The following is a 17921-nucleotide window of genomic DNA, read 5'->3' on the forward strand; positions in this document are numbered from 1 at the left end:
TCATCAGTTGATGTTTCTTTGGGCCAGGGTCCACGGGATTCATAAACATTTATAAAACCGCAAGTTTTTCTTTCTAGAAAATAAACCAAACTTCACAGATCGAACCCTCTAAATATCTTCCCGATACCTGCTGTGTAAAATGTCTCCTTGACATTTATAGTCCTTGATGTTTTAATGTGAGCGGCTGCAGTGATGAACACAATTCAGTTTCTGGATCTGGATCTCACACCGATTTTCACCAGAGTGCTTTTAAGCGGCAGTAGGTTCAGGCTGGAGAAAATTTGAATGGAATCTCGATCCCGCCCATCTCCCCCTCTTTTCCCCATTCTATCTCTCCGGCTCTTTCTCTCTCTTTCCATTGTCAACATCCCCAGGAGTCCAACCCGCCCCCGACAGAGTTCAATGATTTCCCTCCGTTATCCTTCAGACCGCGCCAGTTTTTATCTCCAGTGTGAAAGTGGCGGGGACATGGCCCACTCTGTAATAATAATTCCCTGAGTATTGCAGTGAACTTCATCGGCAAATAGCTGAACTGAGGATGTGCGGCAGTAACATCGAAACTGAAAGCGGTTTGAATCAGGAAGTGCTGAGTGTGAACATGGCTTCCAGGCAGTTGGTCCAGAGTTTGACCGAGGAGACAATTTGTCCCATTTGTCTCGATTTCTTCACTGATCCGGTAATACTGGATTGTGGACACAACTTCTGCCGCTCCTGTATCACCCAGTGTTGGGAAAAGAAGGAGATAAATTCCTGTCCGGAATGTCGAGAGGAGTTTCCGGAAAGAAACCTCAGGATAAATCGGGCCTTAGCGAATCTGACCGAGAAAACTCGACAAATAAAGCTGAATCCGAAAGAGAAAGAAAGTAAACTTCACTGTGAGGAACATCAGGAAGAACTGAAGCTGTTTTGTGAAACTGACCAGAAATTGATCTGTCTGATTTGTAGAGATTCGCGGGAACACAAATCTCATAATTTCATGCCCATTAAAGAAGCTGTTGAAATCTACAAGGTAAAAGGGAAATATTATTTACCTGATAGTTTTATCACATTTTCAACATCCAGCACTTCCATTCTGTGATTTTCTCTCCCAATCCCAGGACCAGCTGAAATCTTCCTTAGATTCTCTCACAGAGAAGAAATCGGCGGTTCGAGAAACGGAACAGAAACAGAAAGGGAAGATTTCTGAAGTTAGGGTAAGGTCTCCCCTGTGCTGGTTTTCTGGGATCTCGGTTAGTTTTGTTCCCTTTATCGCGGGACATTAATTATGTTTCACATTTCATTGGGTAGGAACAGTCGAGCAGTCTGCAGACCCACATCACATCCGAGTTCACTAAAATGCACCAGATTCTCGCTGAGAAAGAGCAGCGTTTACTCAGAGATCTCAGGGAAGAAGAGGAGAGGATTCTAGAATCAATGGAGAAAAACCTTCGAGAGATTCAGGAGAATTTAAATTCTATTGAGGAGAAACTCTCAAAGTTGCAGAAACAGATGGAGCGAAAAGAGGAGCTGATATTTCTGAAGGTGAGGGAATATATTGCGGCTCAGTTCAGGGAAACTTCACACAGTCACTAAATAACTGATGGTAACTGTGAAATTAATATAGAATTTACTGAAAAATACTAACCGAATTGAACAGAATTTTGTGTCCCTTCCCGAACCGTTTTCCTGTCGTCTCGGATCGAACGGCTCCCACACTGTGCAGATTCCTGGGAATACCTGTAATCTCCTGAGAATGAGTTTTCTTGACCTTCACACTTGCTTTGTGATTATTTCCGTGTTTCCCGAGTTTAATTTACTCCTGGAACTCCCACCGTAATCCAGTTCCAGTTCCATGTTGTGAGTGTGTGGGTGTGTCTGGTCCGGTGTGTGAGAGTCACTGTGTCTGTGAGCGGGACTGATGTTCAATTCCAGTTTATTTGACTCTCCACAATCTTCCTTCCAAAATGTATCACTTTACATTTCCGTGTGAAATCTCATCTGCTCTGAGTCTGCTCATTTCACCAGCCTGTCTAACTGCTCCTGAAATCTGTTACTGTCACCCTCACTGTTCCTGATTCATTTCTTTCAGGAGGAAGCTTGTCGGAAGAGAAGGTAGGACATGTTCTTTACTGAAACTCTGCTGGATGGTAAAATAACTCGGTATAGTGTTATTATGGTTTATTTATTGGTTGTTGTCACAACTTTAAATGCTTGGTCATTAGTTACAAAGACATCACACACTGCAGGAAATGATAAGCTCCGCGTATACACACTGACGAGAGCTTTATGATAACTCACTTTATTACAGTGATTTTACATCACTGTTCTACGATATTGTAATAAATAACCGGGAAGTGTAAATAATACAATCTGGTTCCCAGGCCGGAAGTGATCACTTGCCCGATGTTGGCTGTTAGTGTCTGTGACCTTCCCACTGACCCTGAGAGAACCGCATGGTCCATGTTTCCAAGGAGTGGGTCACCCATGTCCCTGCATGGAGCCTGACCAACCCGAGAAAGTCTCACGTTAAAGGGGGGAACGGATTCTAAGTTTATACTAAATACAAACTGGCTCTGTGTCGTTAACAACCACAACAGTAAAGACTTGTATTTGTACAGAACCTTTATCCTCAGGAGTTTCACAGGAGCGTTACGAAAGTAAATTGACACACAGCCAAATAAGGAAATATTAATATTAATATTAAATATTAATCTGGATGATGGAGGTGGATTTCAGAGAGCGTCTTAAAGGAAGAAAGAGGAATAGAAAGATAGAGAGGATCAGGGTGAGAATTCCAGAGCTCAGGACCTCGGCAGCTGAAGGTCCAGCTGTCAGCTCCCCAATGGGGGAGTGACTAAAATCAGAGATGTCCAAGGTGCCGGAAGTCGAGGAGAGCAGGATTCTGGGAGAGTTGTGGGCCCAGGGATTGCAGAATTGGAGATTCAGCTTTGGGATGTTTTCAGCCTTTGTCTTTGTTCTACAAACTTTGTTTATAATACAGCAAGTGGACAGGCTAAATGTTAATCACTTCCTGCAGTGTGTGATGTCTGTTATCAGGTTTTGAATCTTTTTCAAGACATGGCTGTTTCCATTCTCTGCCCTTGAATTTAAAAGTTATTTCTTTCTCAGTTAGAGAAACAAGATTAACATTTCACTTTGCACATTTTCTCGATCATCAAAAATGTGAAAACTTGACCATTTAAATAAGTTCTAAAATCTTCTAACAAAGACAAATTCAAAGCATCATTTTTACCATTTACAGGATTAGTGATGAGTATCAAACACTCTCAGTATCTGCTGTCGCCCTGTCTATCGGAAAGTACAAAGACCTTTTGCAGTACAGAGCATGGAGAGAAATGATAAACTTCATTAACCCCGGTAAATCTCTCATATAAATTTTCCTCATTATAAATCCAGTTGTAAATATATTGAATGGGCTCCAAAGATGCAGATTAAATACTCACATTTCCAGTTGTTAATACCTGGAGTCTCCCCATTCTCATATTTCTCTTTCTGTGGGTTCCTCTGGGTAAGTGTCTGAAGCCATTAGCACTGTGTGTCAAAGCAGGGAAGGGATCTGTATAACCAGAGGAATAGAGCACCAATCTCAGGATGTGAAATGGAATTGCTCCAGGAGACTGGACTGGTCTCGTCTGTCATTCTGGGAAACATTTTTTCATCATTGTTTATCAGGAAGACACACGGACATTAGAGAGCAAGTGTTAAACGGCAGATAATTTGTTTGGTGGAATTGGACATCTTAACCAAGAACAGGGAACGCAGAAACTGCGAGTCTGCACTGGATAAGGGAGGGAATGTGGTGATCTTATTGAAATGTTCAAGGTTCGGAATAAAAGGGAGGTTATAAACATCCACAGATTTAACACGGTCACAGAGTCTAGATCAAAGTAGGTATAGCTTTAAATCTAGAATAGGGAGGGTGACAAGGCAGTTTGGATTGAGGTTGAGTTTTTGAGTGACTCCATTGAGGTAGTGAGCCAGTGAACCCACCGCTCACTCTATGAATTTGATCAGAGGCCCAATCCATTCTGAGGGCTGACCTTCAGAACAATATCATTGTCCAGTTTCCCACTGGTTTGCAGTGTGGGGAAATGTTCTGTCGTTCCTGAGGAGGGAACAGGGGACAAGAAATCCTCATGAATATACAGTGAGAGAGAGAAAGGAGCAGCAAGCAGCAGTAAGAAAAATAACTCACCTCCTGGTCACAGAGAAATCATCAAAAGCACCCTTCATTCCTGCAGTGTGAGCCTAAACACTTCAGAACCAGTGGAATCATTTTGAAGAACAGTCACTGTTCGAGTGTAGAAAATGAGAAAACCAATTTCCAAACAACAAGATCACAGGAACAGCATTGTGATGATGATGAAGTTTTCTGTTTTGATGATGTCGTTTCTGGTATAAATATTAAGCAGGAAACAGAACAAATAAACTCCTTACATCATTTCCAATGGGGTTTCCAGTGGTCCCTTTAAGACCACTGTATAGATTGTTCCTCTGGGTGGGACATCACCATCCAATGGAAGATCAAGATTGTACTGAGTCTCCAGTTATACCAAATGTCTCCAGCTTGTACAGAGAATGTGACTTCTCCTTATGTTTAGTGTGGGGACACTGGATAGCTATTTTGCTGCTGCTACATTATTGTGGGGGTTTGATCTCTGCTGTTCTTTACATTCTGATCAGTCACCTGACCTGCCATTCATCTTTGCTCAGTTCTATGCTTTTTCCATGAATTTGAGTCTTTCCTTAACTTCTTTAGTGAACTAAAGAATTCCACTCCAGCTCGATATTCAAGTTTGCTGATGACACGACCATAGTGGGTCAAATCTCAAACAACGATGAGAGGGGCTACAGGAAAGAGATAGAGAATCTGGTAAAATGGTGTGACAACAATCTTCCTCAATGTCAGTAAAACGAACGAGAGTCATTGACTTCAGGAAACGTGTTAGAGGACATGCCCCTGTCCACAAAAACAGTGAGGAAGTGGAAATAGTCGAGAGCTTCAGGTTTCAGGGTGTTCAGATCACCAACAACCTGTCCTGGTCCCTCCATGCCAATGCTATAGTTAAGAAAGTCCACCAATGCCTCTACTTTCGCAGGAGGCTTAGGAAATTCAGCATGACCACTATGCCTCTGTCAACCTTTACAGATGCACCATAGAAAGCATTCTTTCTGGTTGTATCACAGCTTGGTATGGCTCCTGGTCTGACCAAGACTGCAAGAAACTGCAAAGGGTTGTGAATGTAGCCTGATCCATCACACAAACCAGCCCCCCCATCCATTGACTCTGTCTACACTTCCCGCTGCCTCAGGAAAAGCAGCCAGCATAATTAAGGACCCCGTGCACCCCGGACATACTCTCTTCCACCTTCTTCCATTGGTAAAAAGATACAAAAGTCTGAGAACACGTACCAACCAACTCAAGAACAGCTTCTTCCCTGCAGCCATCAGACTTTTGATTGGTGCTTTCATATATTAAGCTGAGCTTTCTCTTCACCCTATCTGTAACTGGAACACTATATTCTGCATCCTATCCTTTCCTTCTCTCATATGTACTCTATGAACAGTATGTTTCATCTGTATAGCCTGCAAGAAACAATATTTTTCACGGTATAAATGTGACAATAATAAATCAAATCAAAACAACCCCACTATCCCCAATACTGGTGCCAATGCCCATTTCTCTCACACCAGCCTTTGAGCATTCATCTTTGTCATCTCATTTTCCCTCTGCCAGTTTCCATGTAGCTCAGGTAATGATCCAGAGATTATTAACTTTGAGGTTCTGCCTCTTAATTGTTACCGAGCCTCTCATGGTGACTTTGCCCTTTACAGACATCCCAAATATCCCTGCTTCCATGACCACTTCCCTCCAACCTCAGTGTCCCCACCCAGCCCACAATATCACCCTGATTGAACATTAGTGGAGTGGACCAGGACAATTTTCTTTGCTTGTCCTGTCTATGTCTTTGGTACCTACACGGACCATGCCAACTGGATCCTCCCACTTACAATGAAAATTCCTCTTCAGCTCTGAGCACATGCTCTGGTACTGGTCAAGCAACACAGCTGTCTGGGCTCTCGCTTTTGCTGCAGAGAACAGTATCTGTGTCCCACACTATATTCCCTGCTGCCACCACATTCCTGTTTGCTATCCTCCACTTGGTAGGCTTCCTGTATCATGGTGCCATGGTTAGACTGCTCATTCACTTTGCAGCCTTTGCTTTCATCCACACAGATTGTAAGCACCTCAAATCTTTTCAACAACTGCAAAGTCTGAGGCTCCTCCATTAATCTCTGCTCAGTCCCTTTACCTGTCTCACTCTCGGTCACATCCTCCTGTCACTCACTGCTGACCAACACAGAAAAGATTTGCCAGGATGTTGCCTGGTATGGAGGGCATTCAATATGATGAGAGGTTGGAGAAGAGGTGTGACCATATTCCGGAACAAATTGTCCAGGTATTTCTCCCATTCCCTCACATTGTGCAGTGTCTGCAGTTCAGCCTCTAACTCACTAATTCTGATCTGGAAGTCCTCCAGCTGCTGACACTTTCCGCAGATGTGTTTGTCATGGAACACCTGTACATCCAAAATCACACATTCCTCAGCTGCAACATAACACCAGTCTTACATTGTTCCTCATGTTATCTGGTTAAATGTAATTAAATTACTCATTTAATTAACTTATAATAATTCCAATGATCACCACATTTCTTTCCCCTGTGCATTTCATTCCCGCATGAACCTAATTCGCTGCTCACTCAGTCTCCATCCCAGTGCAGCGCAGTCACCTGTCTCATGCACCTGTTACTGGCCATGCATTTTGAAAGGTGTGTCTTATTTATAGACCATCTGATGAGTCGCTTGCTCATTTTACTTCCTGCTTCACTGATTAACACTCATGAACCAACTGCTTTCAGGTGATTGACAGATAACTGCCACTCCAGATAGTTCTCCAGTTAACATAGAAACTTGAAGCAGGTGTAGGCCATTTGGCCCTTCGAACATGCTCTGCTTTTTATTTTGATCATGGCTGACCATCAAATTCAATATCCTGATCTCCCCCCTTCTTCCCATATCCCTTGATCCATTAGCCCCAAGAGCTATATCTTATTTCTTTTTGAAATCACACAACATTGTGACCTCAACTACATTCAGTGGTAGTGAATTCCACAGATTCACCACCCTTTGAGTGAAGAAATTTCTCCTCACCTCAGTTCTAATAGGTTTACCCCTTATCCTCAAACTATGACCCCTCGTTCCGGACTCCTCCACAATTGGGAACATTCTTTATGAATCTACCCTGTCTAACCCTGTTTGAATTTTATAAGTTTCTATGAGATCCCCTCTCACCCTTCTAAACTCCAGTGGATATAATCCTAACCGACTTAGTCTCTCCTCATATGACAGGCCTGTCATCGCAGGAATCAGCCTGGTAAACCTTCGCTGTACTCCCTCTATAGCAAGGACATCCTTCCTCAGATAAGGACACCAAAACTGCATACAATATTCCAGGTGTGGCCTCACCAATGCCCGAAACAATTGCAGCAAAACATCCCCATTCCGATACTCAAATCCTCTTGCGATGAAGGTCAACATATCAAAGAACAAAGAAAATAACAGGACAGGAACAGGCCCATCGGCCCTCCAAGCCTGCATCGACCATGCTGCCCGACTGAACTAAAACCCCCTACCCATCCGGGGACCATATCCCTCCATTCCCACCCTATTCATGTATTTGTCAAGACGCCCCTTAAAAGCCACTATCGTATCTCCTTCCACCTCTCCCGGCAGAGAGTTCCAGGCACCTATCACCCTCTGTGTACAAAAACTTGCCTCGTACGTCTCCTATAAACCTTGTCCCTCGCACCTTCAACTTATGCCCCCTCGTAATTGACTCTTCCACCCTGGGAAAAAGCTTCTGACTATCCACTCTGTCTATGCCCCTCATAATCTATCAGTTCGCCCCTCAACCTCCGTCGTTCCAGTGAGAACAAACCAAGTTTCTCCAACCTCTCGTCATATCAAATGCCCTCCATACCAGGCAACATCCTGGCAAATCTTTTCTGTACCCTCTCCAAAGTCTCCACATCCTTCTGGTAGTGTGGCGACCAGAATTGAACACTATATTCCAAGTGCGGCCTAACTAAGGTTCAATAAAGCTGCAACATGACTTGCCAATTTTTAAACTCAATGCCCCGGCCGATGAAGGCAAGCATGCTGTATGCCTTCTTGACTACCTTCTCCACCTGCATTGCCACTTTGAGTGACCTGTGTATCTGTACACCCAGATCCCTCTGCCTATCAATACTCTTAAGGGTTCTGCCATTTACTGTATATTTCCTATCTGTATTAGACCTTCCAAAATGCATTACCTCATATTTGTCTGGATTAATCTCCATCTGCCATCTCTCCACCCAAGTCTCCAACCGATCTATAGCCTGCTGTATCCACTGATGGTCCTCACCACTATCTGCAAATCCACCAACCTTTGTGTCATCCGCAAACTCACTAATCAAACCAGTTACATTTGGCTTCTTTACTGCCTGCTGTACCTGCACGCTTACATTCAGCAACTAATGTACGAGGAGACCAAGTTCTCACTGAGTATCCGCCTCTCTCAATTTACACTCACTCAAGTAATAATCTGTCTTCCTATTATTGCTACCAAAGTGGATGGCACGGTAGCACAGTGATTAACACTGCTGCTTCACAGCTCCAGGGACCTGGGTTCGATTCCCGGCTTAGGTCACTGTCTGTGTGGAGTTTGCACATTCTCCTCGTGTCTGCGTGGGTTTTCTCCGGGTGCTCCGGTTTCCTCCCACAGTCCAAAGATGTGCGGGTTAGGTTGATTGGCCATGCGAAAATTGCCTCTCGGTGTCCTGAGATGCGTAGGTTTGAGGGGTTAGCGGGTAAATATGTCGGGATATGGGTGTCGGGCCTGGGTGGGATTGTGGTCGGTGCAGACTCGATGGGCCAAATGGCCTCTTTCTGCATTGTAGGGTTTCGATTATTCTATGGATAAGTGCACATTTATCCACATTATACTGCATCTACCATGCATATGCCCACACACTCAGCCTGTCCAAATCACGCTGAAGCATTTCTGCATCCTCCTCACAGCTGGGCCTATTCATTTTTGTGAATCTTTTTCTCTTCACATACCGATAGAAACTTTTACAGTCAGTTTTTATATTCCCCGTTAGTTTACTCCCCTACTCTATTTTACCCTTCTGAATCAATCCCTTGGTCCTCCTTTGCTGAATTTTAAACTGCTCCCAATCCTCAGGCCTATTGCTTTTTCTTGTCAATTTGTATGCATCTTCCTTGCGTCTGATATATCTCTAATTTTCCTTGTAAGCCATGGTTTGGGCACAATTCCCTTACCATGTCTTGCACCAAACAGGAATAAACAACTTCTGGAGTTCACCTATTTGTTCTTTAAATGCCTGCCATTGCCTGTCCACTGTCGTTCCTTTCAGTAATGTTCCCCAGTCCATCATAGCCAATTCATCCCTCATACCATCATGGACACCTTTATTGAGATTCAGAACCCTGGTCTCAGAATCAACTCCATCACTATCCACCTTGACAAAGATTTCTGCCATATTATGGTCACTCGTCCCCAAGGGTTCTCTCACAACTAGATTGCCAACTAATCCTTTCTCACTGCACAACACCCAGTCCAAGATGGCTTGTTCCCTTGTTGGTTCTACAAGTTATAAGCCAGTTATACAAGCCAGTATACCTTATTGAAGGTTGGTATCACATCCTATTTTGATTCTTAATCTATAGTTAAAAATGAAAAGGTGTTACCAGAACTTACCATGTGAATTTAATTTGCTACTCTCACACAGTCGCCGTCTCCATGAGACCACTAGAAATAGGAACAGGAGTAGGCCATTCAGCCCGTCAAGCTTGCTCTGCCATTCAATACGATCCTGGCTGAGCCAACATTCCTCACGTCCACTTTCCTGCCCTTTCCCCAAAGCCCTTGTTTCGATTCCTGATCAAGATTCTATCTATCTCAGCCTTATATATACACAAGGACTCTGTCCCCACAGCTGTCTGTGGCAAGGTGTTCCAAAGACTCACACCCTCAACTCCACTTTCCCACCTTAACGCCATAACCCTTGCTTCCTTCTCTGATTAATAATCAACAAAGAACAAAGAACAATACAGCACAGGAACAGGCCCTTCGGCCCTCCAAGCCCGCGCCGCTCCCCGGTCCAGGATTGAATCCTGAATCCAGGATCCCCGCCCAATTTTCCAGCCTATCGACATACCAATATCCTATCCACTGAGCTGTCCCTCACAGCTACGATGCTTTGTTCATTACAACCTATTAACTCATCCCCACCCCCCCATTCCAGACCATGTGATCTCCAGGGAGAGGCGAAAACCCAGAGTGAAAAACCCCAGGGCCAATATGGGGAAAAAAAATCTGGGAAATTCCTCTCCGACCCCCTGAGGCGATCGAAACGAGTCCAGGAGATCACAATGGCCCCGATCGGAAAATGCTTCCCAACCCTAGTCATTTCCACTTCCACGAACACCATATGAATTCCCTGGCCCCGAGACAGGTTCCCAACTATCCGCAGTCTCGCTCTGTACTGGCACCAGCAAGATGATCATAGAATGAAGCCTTGAAACGAGAAACAAGGAACAATTAGCCCGCGCCGCTCCCTGGTCCAAACTAGACCACTCTTTTGTATCCCTCCATTCCCACTCCGTTCATATAGCTGTCTAGATAAGTCTTAAACGTTCCCAGTGTGTCCGCCTCCACCACCTTGCCCGGCAACACATTCCAGGCCCCCACGACCCTCTGTGTGAAATATGTCCTTCTGATATCTGTGTTAAACCTCCCCCCCTTCATCTTGAACCTGTGACCCCTCGTGAACGTCACCACCGACCCGGGGAAAAGCTTCCCACCGTTCACCCTATCTATGCCTTTCATAATTTTATACACCTCTATTAAGTCTCCCCTCATCCTCCGTCTTTCCAAGGAGAACAACCCCAGTTTCCCCAATCTCTCCTCATAACCAAGCCCCTCCATACCAGGCAACATCCTGGTAAACCTCCTCTGTACTCTCTCCAAAGCCTCCACGTCCTTCTGGTAGTGTGGCGACCAGAACTGGACGCAGTATTCCAAATGCGGCCGAACCAACGTTCTATACATCTGCAACATCAGACCCCAACTCTTATACGCTATGCCCCGTCCTATAAAGGCAAGCATGCCATATGCCTTCTTCACCACCTTCTCCACCTGTGACGTCACCTTCAAAGATCTGTGGACTTGCACACCCAGGTCCCTCTGCGTCTCTACACCCTTTATGGTTCTTCCATTTATCGTGTAGCTCCTCCCTACATTATTCCCACCAAAATGCATCACTTCGCATTGATCAGGATTGAACTCCATCTGCCATTTCCTTGCCCAAATTTCCAGCCTGTCCATCTCAGCCTTGAACATGCAGTTCGACTCAGAATCTACAACTCTCTGCAGTTAAGAATTCAGATATTCATTACCCTCTGAGAAAAGAAATTCCTCTTCATCTTAGTCTGAAGCTGATGCCTCTTTTTCTGAGACTATGCCCTCGGTCCTAGACTCTCCCATGAGGGGGAACATCCTCTCAGCATTTACCCTGTCAAGCCCCTTAATAATCCTCTATGCTTCATTGAGATTACATCGCATTCTTCTAAATTCCAATGAGTAGAGTCCCAAATTGTTTCAACTTTCCTCATGATAATCCCTCCGTACCGGGGATCATCCTAGTCAGCTTTCTCTGAACTGCCTCCAATGGAATAATAGCTTTCCTTAAATAAGGGGAACCAAAACTGCTCACAGTGCTCCAGATATGGTCTCACTAGTACCTTGTACAGTAGCAGCAAGTTGTCCCTACTCTTATATTCCATCCCCCTTGAAATTAGCCCAACATTCCATCAGCCTTCCTGATTTCTTGCTGCCGCTGTGTGTTAGCTTTCTGTGTTTCATGCACAAGAACCCGCAAGTCACTTTGTGTTGCAAATTTCTTCCAGTTTTCTCCATTTAAATAATACTCTGTTCATTTGTTCTCCCTTCCAAATTGAACAACTTCACATTTTCCCACATTCTGCTCCATTTGCCAACTTTTTGCTCACTTACTTAACCTATCAAGATCTCTCTGCAAACTGTTTCCCTCTTGCAACTTGCCTTTCCACCTATTTTTGTCATCTGCAAATTTGTTTATAGTACATTTGCTTCCTTCGTCCAAGTCACAGTAAGAAATCGCACAACACTGAGGAAACGGGCATGGAGTCTACGGAAATAGGGCAAACATGTAGGGAGGTCATGGAACCTTTACAGATTAAAGGGGAGGAGGTGCTTGCTGTCTTGAGGCAAATCAGAGTGGATAAATCCCCAGGACCGGACAGGGTATTCCCACGGACCTTGAGGGAAGCTAGTGATGAACTTGCAGGGGCACTGGCAGACATATTTAAAATGTCAGTATTCACGGGGGAGGTGCCGGGTGATTGGAGGGTGGCTCATGTTGTTCCGTTGTTTAAAAAAAGTTCCAAAAGAAATCCGGGAAATTAGAGCCCAGTAAGGTTGACGTCGGTGGTGTGCAAGTTATTGGAAGGTGTGATAAGGGATAGGATCTACAAATATTTGGATAGACAGGGCCTTATTAGGGAGAGTCACCATTGCTTTATGCATGGTAGGTCATGTTTGACCAATCTATTAGAGTTTTTCGAGGAGGTTACCAGGAAAATGGATGAAAGGAAGGCGGTGGATGTTGTCAACCTGGATTTCAGCAAGGCCTTTGATAAGGTCCCTTGTGGGAGATTAGTTAGGAAGGTTCAGTCGCTGGTTATACATAGTAAATTTGATCAGACACTGGCTCAATGGAAGAAGCCAGAGAGTGGTTGTGGAGGATTGCTTCTCTGAGTGGAGGCCTGTGACTAGTGGTGTGCCGCAGGGATCGGTGTTGGGTCCATTGTTGTTTGTCATCTATATCAATGATCTGGATGATAATGTGGTAAATTGGATCAGCAAATTTGCTGATGATACAAAGATTGGAGGTGTAGCGGACAGTGAGGAAGGTTTTCAAAGCTTGCAGAGGGATTTGGACCAACTAGAAAAATGAGCTGAAAAATGGCAAATGGAATTTAACACAGACAAGTGTGAGATATTGCACTTTGGAAGGACAAACCAAAGTAGAACGTACAGGGTAAATGGTAGGACTCTGAAGAGTGCAGTTGAACAGAGGGATCTGGGTATACAGGTACAGAATTCCTTAAAAGTGACGTCACAGGTGGATAGGTTCGTAAAGAGTGCCTTTGGTACGTTTATAAATTATAAATCGGAGTATCGAGTAAAGAAGTTGGAGTGTTTTGGTTAGGTTATATAAGGCATTGGTGAGGCCGAATTTAGAGTATTGTGTACAGTTTTGGTCACCTCGTTACAGGAAGGATGTAAATAAGGTTGAAAGAGTGCAGAGAAGGTTCACAAGGATGTTGCCGGGACTTGAGAAGCTGAGTTCCAGAGAGAGATTGAATAGGTTGGGACTTTATTCCCTGGAGCGTAGAAGAATGAGGGGAGATTTGATAGAGGTGTATAAGATTTTGATGGGTATAGTTAGAGTGAATGCAAGCAGGCTTTTTCCACTGAGGCTCGGGGAGAAAAAAACTAGAGGGCATGGGTTAAGGGTGAAAGGAGAAAAGTTTCAAGGGAATATTAGGGGGGCTTCTTCACGCAGAAAGTGGTAGGAGTGTGGAATGAGCTGCTGGATAAAGTAGTAAATGCTTTTAACATTTAAGAAAAACTTGGATGGGTTCATGGATGAGAGGGGTGTGGAGGGATATGGTCCAAGTGCAGGTCAGTGGGACGAGGCAAAAAATGGTTCGGCGCAGACAAGAGGGGCCAAAAGGCCTGTTTCTGAGCTGTCATTTTCTATGGTTCTAACACCAGTTTAAAGTCCAACAGGTTTATTTGGTATCACCAGCTTTCGGAGCGTTGCTCCTTCATCAAGTTCATACATTCGCTCCCTTCATCCAAGTCATTCATATATATTATAAACAGTTGCGGTCCCAGCACTGATCCCTGTGGAACCCCACACGTTAGAGGTTGCCAACCTGAAAATGAACCCCTTATCCCCAATCGCTGTTCCCTGTCCCTTTGACAATTCTCTATCCATGCCAATATACCACTTCCAACACCATGGACTTAACCATCTTATGACTTAACCTCCTGTGAGGTATCTTGTCAAATGCCTTCTGGAAGTCAAAATACAACACATCTACTGGTTCCCTTCTATCCACACTGCTGACTCAGCTTGATTAGATTATGATTTTATAAATGTGCCCCAATTACTTCCTTAATTGATAACAACATTTTTTCAACAATAGATGTTAGGTCAATCGGCCAATAGTTACCTGCTTTTTGCCTCTTTCCCTCTTTGTATAGCGGTGTCACATTGGCAGTTTTCCAATCCTCCGATACTTCTTCAGAATCAGAAGGGATGTTTGGAAAATTACAACCAATGAATCCACTATCTGTGCAGCTACTTCCTTTAGGATCACTCCGGTGCAGTCACCTCCCAGTCTCCAGCTGCACCAACAACTTGTTTCTGTGGCCATGAGAAAGCTTCTGTACATTGTACTTTCAGAGAATACAACAAAGTCTCCAGGCTGGACCCAGAATTCCAAGCTGATGTGGGCAAACCATACAGAAGATCCCACATAACATTGTCTCCTCTCTCTGACTCTCTCTCACACCATCCTATTCTTCCTCCCACACTCCTGCTCTCATTAACTATCCTCGTTTCTTTTTCTCACACTCTCCCACTTTTGTATTCATGCTCTCTCCCCTCTCTCTGCCACCCTGAGCTCTGAACCCCTTCACCTTGATCTCACAGCCTCCCACACTACCTGCCTTCCAGATGCTCTCTCTCCTCTGCCCTTTCTTTCTCACCTCCTCTCCCAATCCCTGTCATCTGCTCTGCCGTTCTCTCTCCTGCTCCCACACTCAAAACGTCCCACTCTCACTCTCCCTCTTTGCACTCCTGCTCCCTCCAGTCCCTCTCATTACTGCCTGTTTTCTCTCTTCCCAACTGCACCCCTCCACCTATTTTCTCATTCCCCCTCCCTATCTCTCTGTCACTCACTCTCTCCCCTCTTCCCTGCCTCTCCTTCCTGGTCTATTCCCACTCCTCTCCCCTCCCTCTGGGGCTCCATGTTGCCATCCCATTCCTGCTCCCACTGTCCCCGACCCCTCATTCTCCCCTCCCCCTCATTCTCCCCTCCCCCTCACAAACCTGTCTCCTCTCACTCTCTCCCCTCCCCACCCCCTCTCTCTAAATCACTGACTGTGTTATTGTAACTTTCCCCCAGCTCCAGCCTCTCTGACTCTGGATCCGAACACAGCGAATCCCCAGCTCATCGTGTCTGAGGACCGGACCAGTGTGAGACTCGGAGACAAACGGCAGCCGCTCCCTGACACCCCGGAGAGGTTTGATCCCTGGTTCTTTGTCCTGGGATCAGAGGGACTCACATCAGGGAGACATTACTGGGAGGTGGAGGTGGGGGAGACAGAGTGGATTCTGGGAGTGGCCCGAGAGTCTGTGAACAGGAAAGGGGGAATCCCCCTGAGCCCTGAGTCCGGATTCTGGATTGTGGAGCTGAGTCTCGGATGTGGTCATTTTGCCCTCACCTCCCCCTCAGAGACCCGCCTCACCCCGAGTGTGAATCCCCGGAAGATCGGGGTTTTCCTGGACTATGAGGGTGGACAGGTGTCATTTTACAATGCGGACAACATGTCCCATCTCCACACTTTCACCCACACTTTCACTGAGAGAATCTTTCCCATCTTCAGTCCGGGATGGAATATCGGGAAAAACTCGGCGCCGCTGACAATCTGCGGGGTTAAAGGTCACTAACAGATCCATCCCATAATTTCACACCGTCTCCCTGCCTCCTGCCAGCTGTAAACTGATGGAACCTGTTCATATTGTGGTTATTATATAGAATTATAATTTACATTGGGGGCTCCATGGTTACATTTGTAAAATGATTCTTCAAACAAAACAATCTGAGAATCACTGGAATAGAAACAGTTTTTCTCAAAGATTCCACAGCTCATCATTAAATCCAAGAAGCAGAAACTCTACATGTTGTTTGTGTCGTCACTGAGTGAGGGGCGGGGTTCCGGGGAATGGAGAAGCCGATTGGCCGGAGCTCCTGTCACTCTGAGTGAGGGGGCGGGATTCCGGGGAATGGAGAAACCGATTGGCCGGTGCTCCTGTCACTCTGTGTGAGAGAGGCGGGATTCCGGGGAATGGAGAAGCAGATTGGTCGGAGCTCCTGTCACTCTGAGTGAGGGAGGCGGGATTCAGGGAATGGAGAAGCCGATTGGCCGGAGCTGCTGTCACTCTGAGTGAGGGAGGCGGGATTCCAGATCCTTGGAAGGTGATTGGTCTGAACTTCGCGAAGAAAACCGGTTTCCGGGGAGTCTGAAAGCCAATTGGTCAAAGCGCCTGTCAGGAACGTGCGGGAGGCCCATTTTCGGGGAATCCGGAAAGCTGATTGGTCAGTCCGCCTGTCATTCAGAGTGAAGGGGCGGGGTTCGCAGGCCCCGGAAACGGATTGGTCAGAACTCCTGTCACTCTCTCACTCTCTGTCTGTGTCTCTCTGTCTCTGTCTCTCTGTCTGTGTCTCTCTGTCTGTCTGTCTCTCTGTCTGTGTCTCCATATCTCGATCCTTCTGTCTGCATCTGTCTGTCTGTCTTTCAATACTATCCAGGTAGTTACAGGCCGGTGAGCCTTACATCAGTGGTGGGGAAATTATTGGAGAGGATTCTTCGAGAAAGGATTTTTTCCCACTTGGAAATAAGTGGACGTATTAGCGAGAGGCAACATGGTTTTGTGAAGGGGAGGTCGTGTCTCATGAACTTGATCGAGTTTTTCGAAGAAGTGATGAAGATGATTGACGAGGGTAGGGCAATGGATGTCTGCATGGACTTCAGTAAGGCCTTTGACAAGGTCCCTCATGGCAGACTGGTGCAGAAGGTGAAGTCACATGGGATCAGAGGTGAGCTGACAAGGTGGATACAAAACTGCTTGTTCAAGAAGACAGAGGGTAGCAGTGGAAGGGTGCGTTTCTGAATGGAGGGCTGTGACAAGTGGTGTTCCTCAGGGATCAGTGCTGGGACCTTTGCTGTTTGTAATATATATCAATGATTTGGAGGAAAATGTAACTGGATTGATTAATAAGTTTGCGGACGTCACAAAGGTTGGTGGATTTGCGGATAGCAATGAGGACCATCAGAGGATACAGCAGGATATAGATCAGTTGGAGACTTGGGTGGAGAGATGGCAGATGGAGTTTAATCCGGACAAATGTGAGGTAATGCATTTTGGAAGGTCTAATACAGATAGGAAATATACAGTAAATGGCAGAACCCTTAAGAGTACTGATAGGCAAAGGGATCTGGGTGTACAGGTACACAGGTCACTGAAAGTGGCAACGCAGACGGAGAAGGTAGTCAAGAAGGCATATGGCATGCTTGCCTTCATCGGCCAGGGCATTGAGTTTAAAAATTGGCAAGTCATGTTGCAGCTTTATAGAACCTTAGTTCGCCCGCACTTGGAATATAGTGTTCAATTCTGGTCGCCACACTACCAGAAGGATGTGGAGGCTTTGGAGAGGGTACAGAAAAGATTTGCCAGGATGTTGCCTGGTATGGACGGCATTCGCTATGAGGAGAGTTGGAGAAACTTGATTTGTTCTCACTGGAGCGACGGAGATTGAGAGGAGACTTGACAGAAGTCTACAAGATTATGAGAGGCATGGACAGAGTGGATAGTCAGAAGCTTTTTCCCAGGGTGGAAGAGTCAATTACTGGGGGGCATAGGTTTAAGGTGCGAGGGGCAAGGTTCAAAGGAG

The 17921-nt window shown here is 45.5% G+C and overlaps 2 protein-coding genes across 5 annotated transcripts in view; one reads left to right on the forward strand and one right to left on the reverse strand.

Moving 5' to 3' along the window:
• The window catches only part of LOC144496832 (HEPACAM family member 2-like), an 86995-nt gene extending 71705 nt beyond the window's left edge, over positions 1–15290 (reverse strand). The window contains exons 1-3 of one of the 3 annotated variants that reach the window (XR_013498443.1): positions 14415–15133; positions 4196–4392; positions 3216–4105 (exon numbers count right to left, since the gene is read on the reverse strand). The gene's annotated coding sequence lies outside the window, so the exon portion shown is untranslated. Of the gene's footprint in view, positions 1–3215; positions 4106–4195; positions 4393–14414 lie in introns of those variants that run through there. The other 2 variants (XR_013498444.1, XM_078217398.1) reach the window with 2 other exon arrangements.
• Positions 271–16146, forward strand: LOC144496829 (zinc-binding protein A33-like). 2 transcript variants are annotated; one of them, XM_078217393.1, is made up of 6 exons: positions 271–1009; positions 1098–1193; positions 1288–1521; positions 2069–2091; positions 3242–3357; positions 15372–16146. In XM_078217393.1, exons 1-6 carry the CDS (start codon positions 539–541, stop codon positions 15914–15916), a joined length of 1485 nt encoding a protein of 494 aa, XP_078073519.1. In that variant the 5' UTR covers positions 271–538; the 3' UTR covers positions 15917–16146. The 2 variants fall into 2 exon arrangements, with proteins under 2 accessions (XP_078073519.1, XP_078073520.1); XM_078217394.1 differs by having other exon boundaries at positions 566–1009; positions 15378–16146.
• The last annotated feature ends 1775 nt before the right edge of the window (positions 16147–17921 follow it).

The sequence above is a fragment of the Mustelus asterias genome, chromosome 8, assembly GCF_964213995.1.
Source record: "Mustelus asterias chromosome 8, sMusAst1.hap1.1, whole genome shotgun sequence".
NCBI lineage: Eukaryota > Metazoa > Chordata > Chondrichthyes > Carcharhiniformes > Triakidae > Mustelus > Mustelus asterias.

Coding starts and splice junctions, on each gene's coding strand:
- LOC144496829 (XM_078217393.1), top strand. CDS start 539: ATGTGCGGCAGTAACATCGAAACTGAAAGCGGTTTGAATCAGGAAGTG. Junction 1,010..1,097: donor AAGCTGTTGAAATCTACAAG/GTAAAAGGGAAA, acceptor TCCCAATCCCAG/GACCAGCTGAAATCTTCCTT. Junction 1,522..2,068: donor AGGAGCTGATATTTCTGAAG/GTGAGGGAATAT, acceptor CATTTCTTTCAG/GAGGAAGCTTGTCGGAAGAG.